General features: G+C 45.6%; 1 protein-coding gene across 1 annotated transcript; it reads right to left on the bottom strand.

Moving 5' to 3' along the window:
- Positions 1-10,799: 10,799 nt before the first annotated feature.
- LOC148102802 (uncharacterized) lies at positions 10,800-12,096 on the bottom strand. Its single transcript, XM_087841345.1, has one exon. The coding sequence runs from the start codon at positions 11,952-11,954 to the stop codon at positions 10,800-10,802; it is 1,155 nt and encodes a 384-aa protein (XP_087697471.1). The 5' UTR covers positions 11,955-12,096.
- Between the last annotated feature and the right edge of the window lie 2,054 nt (positions 12,097-14,150).

Consider the following 14,150-nt stretch of genomic DNA (forward strand, 5'->3'; position numbering starts at 1 on the left):
CAACGCTCGGAGCTGATGCCTGTCAACATCTAATGCACAGCCCCAAAGAGATAGGCTAGGTCACATCGTGATGTCAGATGTAACTGTCTCCTCTGGCAATGTCAGCTTCAAATAAACAGGAAAAAAAAAAATCAATATTTTAATAGTGGATATTGTTTTTGAGTTCAGAAACTTAGAGCTGAACTAAATTCCCTCAATGTCTCGTTTAAATTCGGACTGTCTTTTACAATCCTCTCCTGGCTGCTTATACTTATGTTTTATTTACAACGTTTTAATCATGCAAAAGACTAATACAATTTTGATAACTGTACATTATTTAACTTGTCCCAAAGGAGAGAGGTCTGTTTAATGGCATGATACATGGCCTGTATTGAATAGTAATAATCTCCCAGAGTATCTCTCTCTTTGTCCATCTACTTGTATAAAGGTACTGAAAAATAAAAATGTGATTGCTGCTTGTAAAAGTAGCGTCTCCGTGTGCTTTGGATTGCTTTATGTCCCTTTGACAATGGCATTTATGTTTTTTTTTGGCAGTCTGTAAAATCATAATAGGTGAAGTGCAACTTGCAGAGTTTTATAGCCAATTTTCTCCAAATGCATTTATATAATGTCTCAGGCCAACGTTCCTATCTCCACTATTTATTTATGGTGCTATGCATAAACTTGCCAGTTTTACATGTTTCTGCACACCCTTCTGTCCTGCAGTGTTTTATTTTCCAAGTCTGTTTAGGCCTTTGAAGGGCGACCTTCAATTCATATATCTGTTGCTATAACTCTTTGCTACTACCTCAGTGGGACCTCTGTAGAGAAGATAAAATTTCTTTTTATGTCGCGCAGTGTATCTAGTCACTTTTATGCCAACATTTCTCTGACTATTCAAACAAAATGAGAATGTTAGCATTCGGGTCCAGGTTTTCTCCTTTTTGCATCCCTGTTGAATCTGGAAGCCAGCCAGAGAGCATTTCAGAGGTAAATAATGTGTTGAATGTGGCTCTAACCTGCCTGCATTTCACCGGAGGGGCCGAACTATGACTTGAATTTTTTTCTTTCAGTATCAAAAGCAACAACATCTCCTCTTCACCGTCTCTGTCGATCGGTGTGACACCTCCGAGGCAACGCTTGCATCACCTGAATCACATGATTCACAGGATAGCTAAGCAATTTTTCTTTTTGATCCATTGTTTTTAATACTAGCCATATTTCCAACCATCCAAGTTTCCAAGCGTTTTTTTGTTTTGTTTTTGTTCAGTTTTCTGTGACTCTCATTCACATGTTTCTGACTTGTTCTCACTCTTACGCTTCTTCATTATCTCCCTCTCCATCTCTGTCCTGCATCACTTTCTCCCTGGGGGGAGAGATGTGCTGCACCTTTTACTGCTCTAGTCTTCAGCATGACAGATGGAGGCTATTAAAACACATTTTCATTGTATTATGGTAAATATGGCAGCCATGTTTTATAAAATATTACTGTTCCCAAGACAGTGCTAAAGGATGCAAGAGGAAATCATAACTGTCCTGCCATGGGTTTCTCTATATATATAAAGTAGATGTGGTATCTCTGATTTAGTTACTGTGGGTTGTTTTTACAGAGTTACGGCACGTCAGCTGTGGTTTTGATGGCCCTAGTTCAGAATGAAGTATTTAAAAAAAAAAAGAGAAGAAGATATGACATAAGCTCATCAAGCATGATTTCCTGTCTTGCACGAAAGGAGTGTAACAGAGTAATGGACTTTTGTAAAAGGCATCAAGTTTGACAGCCACTTACACGGTGCAGTTAAGATTCTTGGTTTTCCAGAGGTATAGAAAATCAATGTGAGTGGTGGCAGGTATGATATTTATTCAAAATGCACTCCCTCTCTTGATAAAAAGAGGAGAGGAGGGTTGGCTTGGCAAGAAGCTTGGCAGCTTTTAGGCTGTCTATTTTATAGAGTGGACATTCACATAACCAGCAATGACAGTTTCTATTTTTATACCCCTCACTCCTCTGAGAAAGACCCTGCAATCCAACACTGTCACAGCAGTTGGTTGGACCACAGAGAATTCATTTCTTTTTCAAATGCAGAATAGAAAAAAACCCCCATTGTGTTTAAACAGTAGTAATACAAAATAATGATCAAAAACATGTCCAATATGTTAAAACAGAATGAGCAAAATGTAAAAAAATTATTTATTTATTGCTTTTTAGGCAATAAACTGTGCAAAAAAACACAGTCAGCCTTGTTCATAACTAAAGTTAGGCTACTGTTATTTAGGGCTGAGAATCGTAGAGTATCTCACAGCTTGTGACTCTTTGTGACGGAATAAGAAAAACAAAATACCTCTAAAAAGGCAAAATCCCAGTAGTCTCACACTCTGACTCCCTCTGTGTGTATAATTATTGTTAAATCTAAATAATTCATTTAATTAGCTTTCTGATTTGTGTTCCCCTGCTGTGGACCATTTTCCCAGTTTCTTCTTAATCACTGCACGTTAGTTAACTTTAGTTTTTTTTTTAAAACTCCAAAATATTTAAGAAGCAAAAGAAGTCCTGAAGTAGTAACAGGTAAGACAGACATTTGGCCCCAGTGCATTAAAAACTGCATCGCAAAACAAAGTGATACAATAAACTGCTCCTTCAATATTTTGTTCTAACCATAATGGTATTTCTGTAATAATGTTTAAAATGTGTAATTTTTTCATTTTTTTTGTGTCAGCAGAGAAAGCAGGGCTTCATGGCAGTGCAGCTGCACACTCAGCACATTTCCTAACTAACTTTCAGGAGGAGGTGAGACTGCCAGTGGTCAGGGAGTAGAAGTTTTTGAACTGTACTGAAGAGGCAGAGAAATGCAGTGACTGTGTCATTTGGCTGCTATAGTTAAGATCAAATATAACTTTGAATCTGTAAATACAAAACAAAATACAAATACATACATGTAAAATCCAATAAACTGTCCAAAAATTATTTTAGCTACAACACCAATAATATTTAGGGCAGAAAGTTTGGATTAGAGTTTACAATTTACATGTATATCTTAGACTTTTCATAGCAAGGAAAAAAGTGGGTTACTGTAATTACTTTTTCTGTGATGCTGTAATTCGTGACTAGTTGGGGTTAAGGGAGGATGATTAAATGCAGAGAGGTATATATATACAGGGTGGGCCATTTATATGGATACGCCGTAATAACATGGGAATGGTTGGTGATATCAAAGTCCTGTTTGTGGCACATTAGTATATGTGAGGGGGCAAACTCCTCAAGATGGGTGGTGACCATGGTGGCCATTTAGAAGTCGGCCATCTTGGATACAACTTTTGTTTTTTCATTAGGAAGAGGGCCGTGTGACACATCAAACTTATTGGTAATGCCACACGAAAAGCAATGGTGTGCTTGGTTTCAACGTAACTTGATTCTTTCATCAGTTATTTACAAGTTTCTGACCACTTATAAAATGTGTTCAATGTGCTGCCCATTGTGTTGGATTGTCAATGCAACCCTCTTCTCCCACTCTTCACACACTGATAGCAACACCGCAGGAGAAATGCCAGCACAGGCATCCAGTATCCGTAGTTTCAGGTGCTGCACATCTCGTATTTTCACACAATAGACAATTGCCTTCAGATGACCCCAAAGATAAAAGTCTAAGGGGGTCAGATCGGGAGACCTTGGGACGATTCAACTGACCCACGACGACCAATCAACTTTCCAGGAAACGGTTCATCTAGGAATGCTCAGACCTGGCACCCATAATGTGGTGGTGCACCATCTTGCTGGAAAAACTCAGGGAACGTGCCAGCTTCAGTGCATAAAGAGGGAAACATCATCATGTAGCAATTTCAAATATCCAGTGGCCTTGAGGTTTCCATTGATGAAGAATGGACCCACTATCATTGTACCCCATATACCACACCAAACCATCACTTTTGTTGTTCCAACAGTCTTGGAGGGATCCATCCAATGTGGGTTAGTGTCAGACCAATAGCGGTGGTTTTGTTTGTTAACTTCACCATTCACATAAAAGTTTGCCTCATCACTGAACAAAATCTTCTGCGTGAACTGAGGGTCCTGTTCCAATTTTTGTTTTGCCCATTCTGCAAATTCTGTGCGCCGATCTGGATCATCCTCATTGAGATGCTGCAGTAGCTGGAGTTTGTAAGGGTGCCATTTGTGAGTAGCTAATATCCGCCGAAGGGATGTTTGACTAATGCCACTCTCCAGTGACATGCGGCTACGCTGTGGGCTCTTGCTAAATGAAGCTAGAACAGCCACTGATGTTTCTTCATTAGTGACAGTTTTCTTGCGTCCATATTTTGGCAAATCCAACACTGAAACCAGTTTCACGAAACTTAGCAAGCAGTTTGCTAACTGTAGCATGGGAGATGGGTGGTCTCATAGGGTGTCTTGCATTGAAATCTGCTGCAATGACCCGGTTACTGCGTTCACCAGATATCAACACAATTTTGATCTGCTCCTCACGTGTTAACCTCTTCGACATGTCAGTGGCTGTGAACAAAGACAAACTTGTAAATAACTCATGAAAGAATAAAGTTACGTTGAAACCAAGCACACCATTGTTTTTCTTGTGACATTACCAATAAGTTTGATGTGTCACATGACCCTCTTCCTATTGAAAAAACAAAGGTTGTATCCAAGATGGCCAACTTCTAAATGGCCACCATGGTTACCACCCATCTTGAGGAGTTTGCCCCCTCACATATACTAATGTGCCACAAACAGGACTTTAATATCACCAACCATTCTCATTTTATTACGGCGTATCCATATAAATGGCCCACCCTGTATATATATGTAGATAAATAGATAAACATGTATAAACATAGTGCATGGACAAGGCATTATGACGCTAAATTCACATTACAGTGATGATTATGTGGTGACTTCTATTACAAAGTTGTTTCAGTTGTCTGAGTGATGGGGGGATTAAAAAGTTAAACGTGGCTTTTTCAAACCTTTGAACTTGCATTACACTCAGCTGGCGGAGGAAAATGGAAGAGGAGAAGTGGAGCTGTGGACATTAGTTTTAATTATTTATTGCTTTATTTTTTCCACAAAGGCACAAATAGATGATGGTGAAGTGCATACACACCAAAAACAACTACTGCTAACACACTGACTCTGCACGGACAACACGCCAACATTAGCATGCCAAGTGAGTGCGTGCCAAACCCAACCAAGCAACCAAAGCTTGGCTTTCAACAGGTAACAAAAGCTGAGATGCTACAAGTAGTCGGGCTCGTGGCACTGCAGTCCATTTCTTCCTTGTATGTGTTTCTAGTATGACTGCTCTAGCGTCGCTAAAGTGCCTTTTGGGTTGGTTTTTAGCTTTGCTGTCGGCTTTGTGTTAAAATTTGAACACTAGGAGAAAGAACTTGTGTTCATCCTCATTAGAAAGGGACATGTGTCAGTGTTTAGGACAGCAGCCTTGGGTTTATGTTGTTAAGTGGTAATGACAATGCATCTCATGGCATATAAGGTAGTAACTTTAAAGTGATGCAATGAGTAGTGTAACAAATTACTTTCTCCAGCCAATAATTAGGTAAAATAATTTACATCTTTCAAATAAAAGTAATGAGGATTTTGTATTTGTTTTATAATGACTCCAAAAGTATCAGTGTGTTTTAAAACATACTGATGATAAGGATCCACGTGCAATGAGGCTTTTAGTTTTCGTTTGTTTGCTTATTTTTCTGTAAGACACACCAGCTTATAGCGACTCGTGTGGGGAGTGATTCATGGCCCCTAAGCTTACACAAGCCAATTGGGTGGTACCTGCCCTGCCAGCAATGTTCCTTTTTCATGTGTGTGAGCGAACACACAAACTCCCTGAGCGATCCCTTGGACCACTGTGAGCAACAGTAGACGTGTGCACTGTGGTCAAGCCAGCATCAAATCCATCCAAGTTACATGGTTTATTAAAATAATCAAATTACAGCGTTTACATTTATGTTAGACTACTTTTAATTAACTGCTTTAGCCCACTTACAATGAAAATGAAAAAAAAAAAAACCTTGTTCATGACCTGTGTAGTATGTTAACACTATTGGAAGTAAAAATAACTTTAACTCCAATTTTGAAAACAAAACTTTTTTTAATAAAGCTCTGACTTATATTATGAGTCTGTGGTCTGGGAGAGAGTCCTGTAACTCTCTGTCTACAAAATACAGTATATAATGACCAATGTTGGGCAATTAATTATATAGTTACTTCTTCAAAAAAGTAACTGAGTTTTGCAAACAACAAAGTTTTTTTTTGCAGCTGTTTACCTAAAAATACAGCCAAGGCGTTTCTTTAAATAAACATTTCAAACTATTTACAGAACAATCAGGTGTTTTGCATCAAATTTGATGTCACAAATTATTTGTGCCACTCCAAAAATAATTTCTGTCCACTCTGAGATAAAGGAGAACAACAGCCTGATACCTACAGGCCTGACAACAGGAGATGTATCACTCCTGTAACACCTTGTAACAGCAGTCTGGCGAGGAAGGAGCGGCTAGCAGGTCCAGTGGGCATGTGGTGTGGAGGTTAGCCGGATAACTCGAAGCCAGTCAGTTAGGTTAAACAACAGACCTTTATTTCTTAACAGCAACGTAAGACCATACGAGCCAGGTCTCCACGGCTCTACTCTGTCCGTACATACATGTCCGGGGTTCGGTAGTCGCCGGTGCCAGGTCGTTACAACATTAAGGTACTTCCTCGTAGAATTGAACATGTACAGCATGGAATGGCCGCTGCTAACAACAACAACACCCACTAGGAGACTCCCGCAACTACTACAATAATAGGGCAACCCCCCCTAGTGGTGCTATAACCCAAAAGGGTTGTTACATCACCCCCCCGGCAATTAGCAGGCTGTCCTCAGCCGGACCCAGTTAACCCACCTCCCGCTACCCTTTTTCACTATACATAGTTACATTAGGTAGTAAGCAGGTTGTGGAGGAATTGTTAGACATCCTTACCTTACAGCATGGGTACAGTCAATAAACAAACTTAGTGTTTGAAGCAAACAATACAGAACATGCAGTATTACTGCCAATCCATCTTCCAGAGATGGTCATAGACAAGGGAAACAGTCAGACATACAACACAACCGGTCACTCAAATCGGTACAACAGAAAACCAAACAAAGGCTCTCACGGGCCACGATGACGAGGGCTCAGTGGAACAGAACAAGTAATCACCCCAGAACAGAACAATTACAGCATGCACATGTATGAAACCAATCCTCAGCCAACATTGAGTCTGTCCGTATGATGACGGTTAGTCCACCTGGTAGCAGTCCAACCCTCAGTGATTCTGGGGCACCGGCGGGGTCTCAAACGATAGTGTTCCCCCTCAGCCGGTGGCGACTCAGAGGCGCCCTCAGCGGGGTGCCCGCCTGCTTCGATATCCCCTGAACTCGGGGATGAGGGCTGTTCCCACGTTTCAGTCTCATCCAGACTCTCCTGAGCCGAAGTCCGGCGCCCTGAAGGAGATGTGGAGTCCCAGGAGTAAAATGGCTGAACGTTCACGACATGGAAGACTCCTGCGTCTTCACCAGTGTCAATCTTGGCTAATCTGTAGTTGACCTCCCCAAGCTTCTGAGTAACCTGGAGGGGGCCTGTAAACAAGGGTGCCAGCTTGGCTGCGAAGGAAGATTGAGCGTCCGATCGATGATGAGCTTTGACTTTCACCAAGTCTCCGACGGCATAGGTCATCGGTCGGCGTCTCAGGTCGTAGTAGCGTTTCTGCCTAGCGTGGCTGCGAGCCAGTGTCTCCCTGGCACGATCGTGGGCCTCCTGAAGCGACGCTTTAAGGGTCTCCGGATAGGGCATGGATGACTCCTCGCTCTCTCCAGACGGCTTAGTAAGCAAGTCAAGGGGAGTCTCCAGCTCCCTACCATACAACATCATAGCAGGGCTGAGTCCTGTACTCTCATGGGGGGCTGAGCGCAGCGCGAAACAGATTTGGGACATGAACTTATCCCATGACGCGTGCTTATCGCCCACGTAGGCGCGGATGGCTGTTTTGAGAGTTCTGTTCACTCTTTCGGTCGCATTAGTTTGCGGATGATACGCCGTCGTGAGGCGGTGGGTGGACCCAAGAGTGGAGAGAACAGAATCAAACAGCTCACTGACAAAAGGTGAGCCCCTGTCCGAAATAAGGTATCTAGGGGCCCCATGCCTAGCAAACACCTCGTTAATGAACTTACTGGCCGCCACTCGAGCGGTCGCATCCCGAACCGCACACACTTCGATCCACTTGGAGAAGTAGTCCACGAAGACCAGTATGTACGAGTTCCCCGAAGCGGTGCGAGGTAGTGGTCCAACAAAATCGACCCCTGCGTATTCCCAGGGTCGCTGGGGCGTAATGGGGACCATGAAGCCCGCTGGCTTTCTTTGACTGGGTTTTGTGAGTTGACATACTGGGCACGACAAGACGTAGCGTTTAACTTCAGATGCCATCTTGGGCCAATAAAACCTAGACTGCATTCTTGCTAGTGTCTTAGCAATCCCCAGGTGACCTGCTGTAGGGTGGTCATGATAATAACCGCACAGGGTACCCCGGAGAGCCGTAGGAGCATACAGCTTCAGCTCCTCCTGGGGCCGAAGATTGCGCTTATGTTTCGGGCCTCGGTAATAGAGTAGGCCGTCATTGACCACCAAGGACGGTGAAGGACTGACGTCCGAACCCAGGTCGGGGGAACACTCCAGGTCTCGGAGCTTTGGACCTGCACCTGGGTCATCCAACTGCAGCTGCCTTAATTGAGTTCGGTCCTCTAACAAAAGGGGAGGCTGGGCACGAAGATCCATGCCCCAGATGACAGCATGCTCTGGTAAGATTTCAATAGGAGGACCCTCTGGTGCAGGTAGTGGGTTGCGAGACAGAGCGTCTGGCACCCTGTTGTGCACCCCCGCCTTATGTACAATGGTAAAGTCAAAGTCCTGCAAGCGCAGGGACCACCGCGCCAACCGGCCAGTGGGGTTTGGGCGTGACATCAGCCACTTAAGGCTGTTGTGGTCAGTTAAGACCGTCACGTGAAGCCCTTCCACATAGGGACGAAAGTGTTCTAAAGCCCAAATCACAGCCAGACACTCCTTTTCTGGCGTAGAGTATGGTTTCTCTGCCTTGTGAAGAGCTCGACTCGCGTAAGCGACCGCTACTTCCCTACCCTCTGCATCCTTCTGCATTAAGGCCGCCCCCAAGCCCAGGTCACATGCATCCGTATGGATGAAGAAAGGCCGGGAAAAGTCGGGGAGTGACAGGACAGGCGCTGTTGCAATGCTCTGTTTCAGGAAGTCCATGGACTCCTGACACCTGTCATCCCACTGGAAGGTAACATCCTTCCTTGTCAGGGCGTGCAGAGGTTCTGCATGGCGAGCATATTCCTTTACGAATCTGCGGTAGTACCCCGTCAGACCGAGAAACTGCCGCACCTGTTTCATTGAGGATGGAGTTCTGAACTGCATCACAGCCTTGATTTTGTCACTGTCCGGTTTAATGCCATCCGGGGTAACCCGGTAGCCTAGGAAGGTGAGCTCCTTCAGGCAGAACTGGCATTTCTTGAGCTTCAACGAGAGGCCCGCAGACCTAAGTCTCTCAAGGACCTCCCGCAGGTCCGACAAATGTTGTTCGAAGGTAGGGGACACAATCACGATGTCGTCCAGGTATACAGCACATGTCTTGTAAACAAGGCCGCTGAGGACGTTGTGCATCAGCCTCTGAAAGGTGGCTGGTGCGTTGCAGAGTCCGAAAGGGAGCACGCGAAACTGAAACAGCCCACAATGGGAAACAAAGGCTGTTTTAGGGCGTGAGTCCCCTGAGACCGGCACCTGCCAGTAACCCCTCGCCAGGTCCAATGTTGAAATGAATCGACCTCTCGCTAGGAAGTCGAGAGACTCATCGACCCTCGGTAAGGGGTATGAGTCCTTCTGAGTCACCTGGTTCAGCCCCCTAAAGTCCACACAGAACCGTGGGTCAGCGCCCAACCTGTTAACAATCACGACAGGTGCGGCCCAGGGGCTCATGGACGGTTCAATTATGCCATCTTCCAGCATTTTCTGGACCTGATCTTCAATGAGTTGTTTCTTTGCAGGGGAGGTGCGGTACGGGGGGAGGTTAATAGGCCTCGCGTCTCCCGTGTCGATCACATGTTCAGTTAAAGACGTGCGACCCAAATGTCCATCAAACATACTGCTAAATTGTTCAAGGAGGACAACTAATAGTTCTCTCTGACTATCTGTTAGGTTTGCCTCCAGAGCTTTGGTCTCCAGCGAGGGCTCTACCATGTCAAGCGTCATAATGACATTATCATCGCTCAACATATCAACTGAGCAACCCTCCTCTTCATCCGCGCCTGGGCATGGAATGTCGTCCATAACTACGGTTCTTGAGGGGATGTGGATTGTCAAAGAGGCCCTGCTCATAAAGTCCATCCCTAAGACAAAGGGGGACGACAAGTTGCGGATGACAGCAAACCGGTGGTAAAACCTCTTGTTCAGGAACCCTATGGGCAGCCATGTAACACTCTCCGGGAGACAGCGAGCACCGTCTACTAGGCTCACCGGTGGACCCATCCACTGGTGGGTTCTGTTGGGAGACAAGTTGTTCTCCAAAATGAGTTCAGCCCGCACAGCAGACAGGGATGCCCCCGTATCTAGCGTAGCGTCTACTGCCACTGAGTTGAAGTTAATTTTGGCTTTCAGTGGAGTATTCCAGTGTGCTCCAGACTCTACATCTTCCATGTGCCCCACAATGCCTTGCACAATCTGGTGGGCATCATGCGGGCGAGGCATACTTTGCGAATGGGGGGAGGGCTGCCTCATTGAAATGTCCTCCCCCCCCGGGGGTTTCCCGACTGCTGACTGGCCGCACGAGCTGCCGGCAGTGAATCCAGCCCCTCAGCATCGACCAGTTCCAGGCCCGGCGGTGGGCCTGGGAGAGGTCGGTGGGAGGTTGCCCTGGGTCTGGTAGCACCTCGTTCTTTTGGGGCAGCCCAGGTGCAACTTGGGCACGTGCGTGTGGTAAACCCTGGGCGGGAGCATTTAAAACAATGTGGTTCTCTCGCGCTTGCAACACTAGGGGATGAAGTAGGGGTTGAGCGGCCAACCGGCCCTAAGGCTGTGTGGAGCTCGTGCGCGCGAAGCAGTAGGTCCATAACCGATGGGACCGGCGTACCGTACAACGCAACCCGATACTTCTCCAATGAATGTTTACATATGAGCTCGATCTGTTCATGCTCCGGCGGCGGGCATCTTAGCTTATTAAACTCACCGAGCATGTGAGCTACAAACGTTGGGAGGGGCTCCTCCGATGATTGGACGCGATCAAGGATGCCCCGCCAAACGTGCTCTTGGTTATCAGCTGACACAAACACTGATTCAAAAAGTTGGTAAAAATGTGCCCATGTAGTAATGTGAGAGCTGAGGGCCCTAAACCATTTACTGGGTTCTCCCTTGAGGAAGTGAGGGAGCTCACTCAGAACCTGCGAGTCGGTTAGGCGCAGCGACGATCTGTAGCTGTCCACTGATTGGAGCCATTCCTCCGGTGACACTCTGCCGTCACCAGCGAACACTGGCGGCTCCAGCTTGGCCTGGTGCAGCGCTGCGGCGATCATCCTCGATGTATTGCAGAGTTCTGCCGACTGACGCTGGAGAAGCGAGGGGGGCTCTGCATTAATCCCTTTCTGTGTGAATGGTGTGGAGAAAGCCACTGGGTTGGGGGTTCTCTGAGGAGATGTTTGCTCCCCTGGTTCCCCTCTCGCGCCACTATCCAAGTGTTTCAGAAGGCTCTTTTGTAGCTCCAGCGAATCGTGCAAGCAGACTCGCAGTTTCTCCACCTCTTCCTGCAAGCTTTCCACCTTAAGATTGAGGTCATGAGGGGTAGCGGGAGGGATGATGTACTTTGTCAGGCTGGGAGCTTCAGCATCCGAGTCGCAGCCGTCTCCCTCGCTCCCTGTGTCTGGGTGGGACGCCATTTCAAAAGTATGGCCGAAACCACTCTCTCCCACAAAAGTTATGGCAAAGTGAAAGAGCGTTCACACACAGTACCTAAGCGTTAATATCCGTCAGACAGAAAGCGTCCGTGCACACTCTGATGCTTCGATGCTTCACACAAAACAACACGTCCCTCTGAATGAACACTGAGTCAAAGTCACTGTAGCGTTAGCCTTAGCTTTAGCACCGCCGATGTCGTGACGGTCCAATAGCACTGAGTTAGTGGTCCGACGGACCGCACAGTTACTCACGGAGTACTCTCCCTCGGCAGGCGAGCGTGTCAAGCGATGGGTCGGTGGTCTTCCACGCCTGCAAATATCGTTGAAATCGCGGGGAGTCAGCTCCTTCACGGGGTCCTATCGGCCCGGCCAATACAGCCAAACGAAGAGAAAAAAAAACACGCCACCTCAGCCGAAGTGTCGATCGTTGAAAAACATGGGAAATATATCCGAGCCCACCGTCTGTCGGTCCGGATGACGATGAAGATCCAGAGAACAATGTTCGGGCGCCACTTTGTAACAGCAGTCTGGCGAGGAAGGAGCGGCTAGCAGGTCCAGTGGGCATGTGGTGTGGAGGTTAGCCGGCTAACTCGAAGCCAGTCAGTTAGGTTAAACAACAGACCTTTATTTCTTAACAGCAACGTAAGACCATACGAGCCAGGTCTCCACGGCTCTACTCTGTCCGTACATACATGTCCGGGGTTCGGTAGTCGCCGGTGCCAGGTCGTTACAACATTAAGGTACTTCCTCGTAGAATTGAACATGTACAGCATGGAATGGCCGCTGCTAACAACAACAACACCCACTAGGAGACTCCCGCAACTACTACAATAATAGGGCAACCCCCCCTAGTGGTGCTATAACCCAAAAGGGTTGTTACAACCTGTAACATTCAGCAGTCGCCTCATTGTTCTGACACAACACATGGTACATTTTATGACCAATAGGAAAAGGTGGGGTTTTTTTTTGGTGTTGTTTTTGCTCACAGGCGGAGAGCGCTTTTGAGCGTTTTCCTTATAAAACGCCGTTTTTTACCGTTTCTTCCCGCAGTAAATATAAAAAACGATATTATTCAGGAAGAAAACCAAACAGTGCAAATATTTTTTATCATAACTCTGGTTTTACGTGGCCGATCAACACAATTTAAAAACTGGTATAAAGTCCACACTTTTTCCGTCAATTGTTCCTGTCCTGCTCACATCTCCAATGGTTGTACATGTTGTCATTAACGTGGCTTCACTCCACATCAGCCACACCGCTTTGCTAGCTAAAACACCGGTGTCGGCACATAAGGACGCTGTCATAGCCTGTCAACGACGTTGATTAGCTGCGTATATACAAATGTGAATCGTATTATTAGCTGGACTGTGTGATAAGGTGGCATCGTTCTAATCCTATACGGGAGCAGCCAGTCACTTACTGACTAACACTGCAAAACAGAATTGTTAAAGTATTAATTTTGACATTTCAATTCAGGTTAGATTTTTTTCTTTTTTGTGCGCAACGCAGATTTTCTGTGCGCGGAGACCGTGCCAGCAGTGCGCAATTGCCCACGCACGCAGCTTAGAGGGAACATTGCCTGCCAAAGGTGCCAGACAAACAGACTGAAGACAAATAGCAAGTAAACAAATTTCTGGTGAAACGAGATGCAAATCTAAGTAAGAATTTTTTATGTTCAAGACAAACACAACTCTTTCCAACTGAAGATTTTCCTGTAATTCAGGGTATGGCCATGCATATTGCTTCGAAAAGCACTTTTTGCTGAAAATGCAGCTGTGTAAAATTTTTCTTTGTCTATTCACTTTACACACATCTCAGCAAGAAAGGAATGTTGCTTCACATTCTCTATACTCGAAGGTGGCTCAGTGACTTCAACATTTATTCAATGTTGTTCAAACAGTAAAAATGAGGGCTCCACTTAAACCACCCATCAGGCTTTGATGCATTGTGCATCTGGTGCAAGTGTGCAGAAGCATCCATCCTTAGACACAATTAGTGATCCAGTTGGTGTTCCAAAAGCACAGCTCATTGAAAAGAGGAGAAAAGTCGACGCATTGTTTCATTCATTCTTTTAGTGCTATTAGCATGTTTGCAGCATTTTTTTTTAAACTGTATGGCTGTGCAAAAGTCACAGCCATACAGTTACAAGTACCAACATGTTCAATGACAGCTCATTTT

This window comes from Neolamprologus brichardi, chromosome 5 (assembly GCF_056152115.1).
Source record: "Neolamprologus brichardi isolate AB-2024 chromosome 5, ASM5615211v1, whole genome shotgun sequence".
In the NCBI taxonomy this organism is placed as follows: domain Eukaryota; kingdom Metazoa; phylum Chordata; class Actinopteri; order Cichliformes; family Cichlidae; genus Neolamprologus; species Neolamprologus brichardi.

Coding starts and splice junctions, on each gene's coding strand:
- LOC148102802 (XM_087841345.1), bottom strand. CDS start 11,954: ATGGCGTCCCACCCAGACACAGGGAGCGAGGGAGACGGCTGCGACTCG.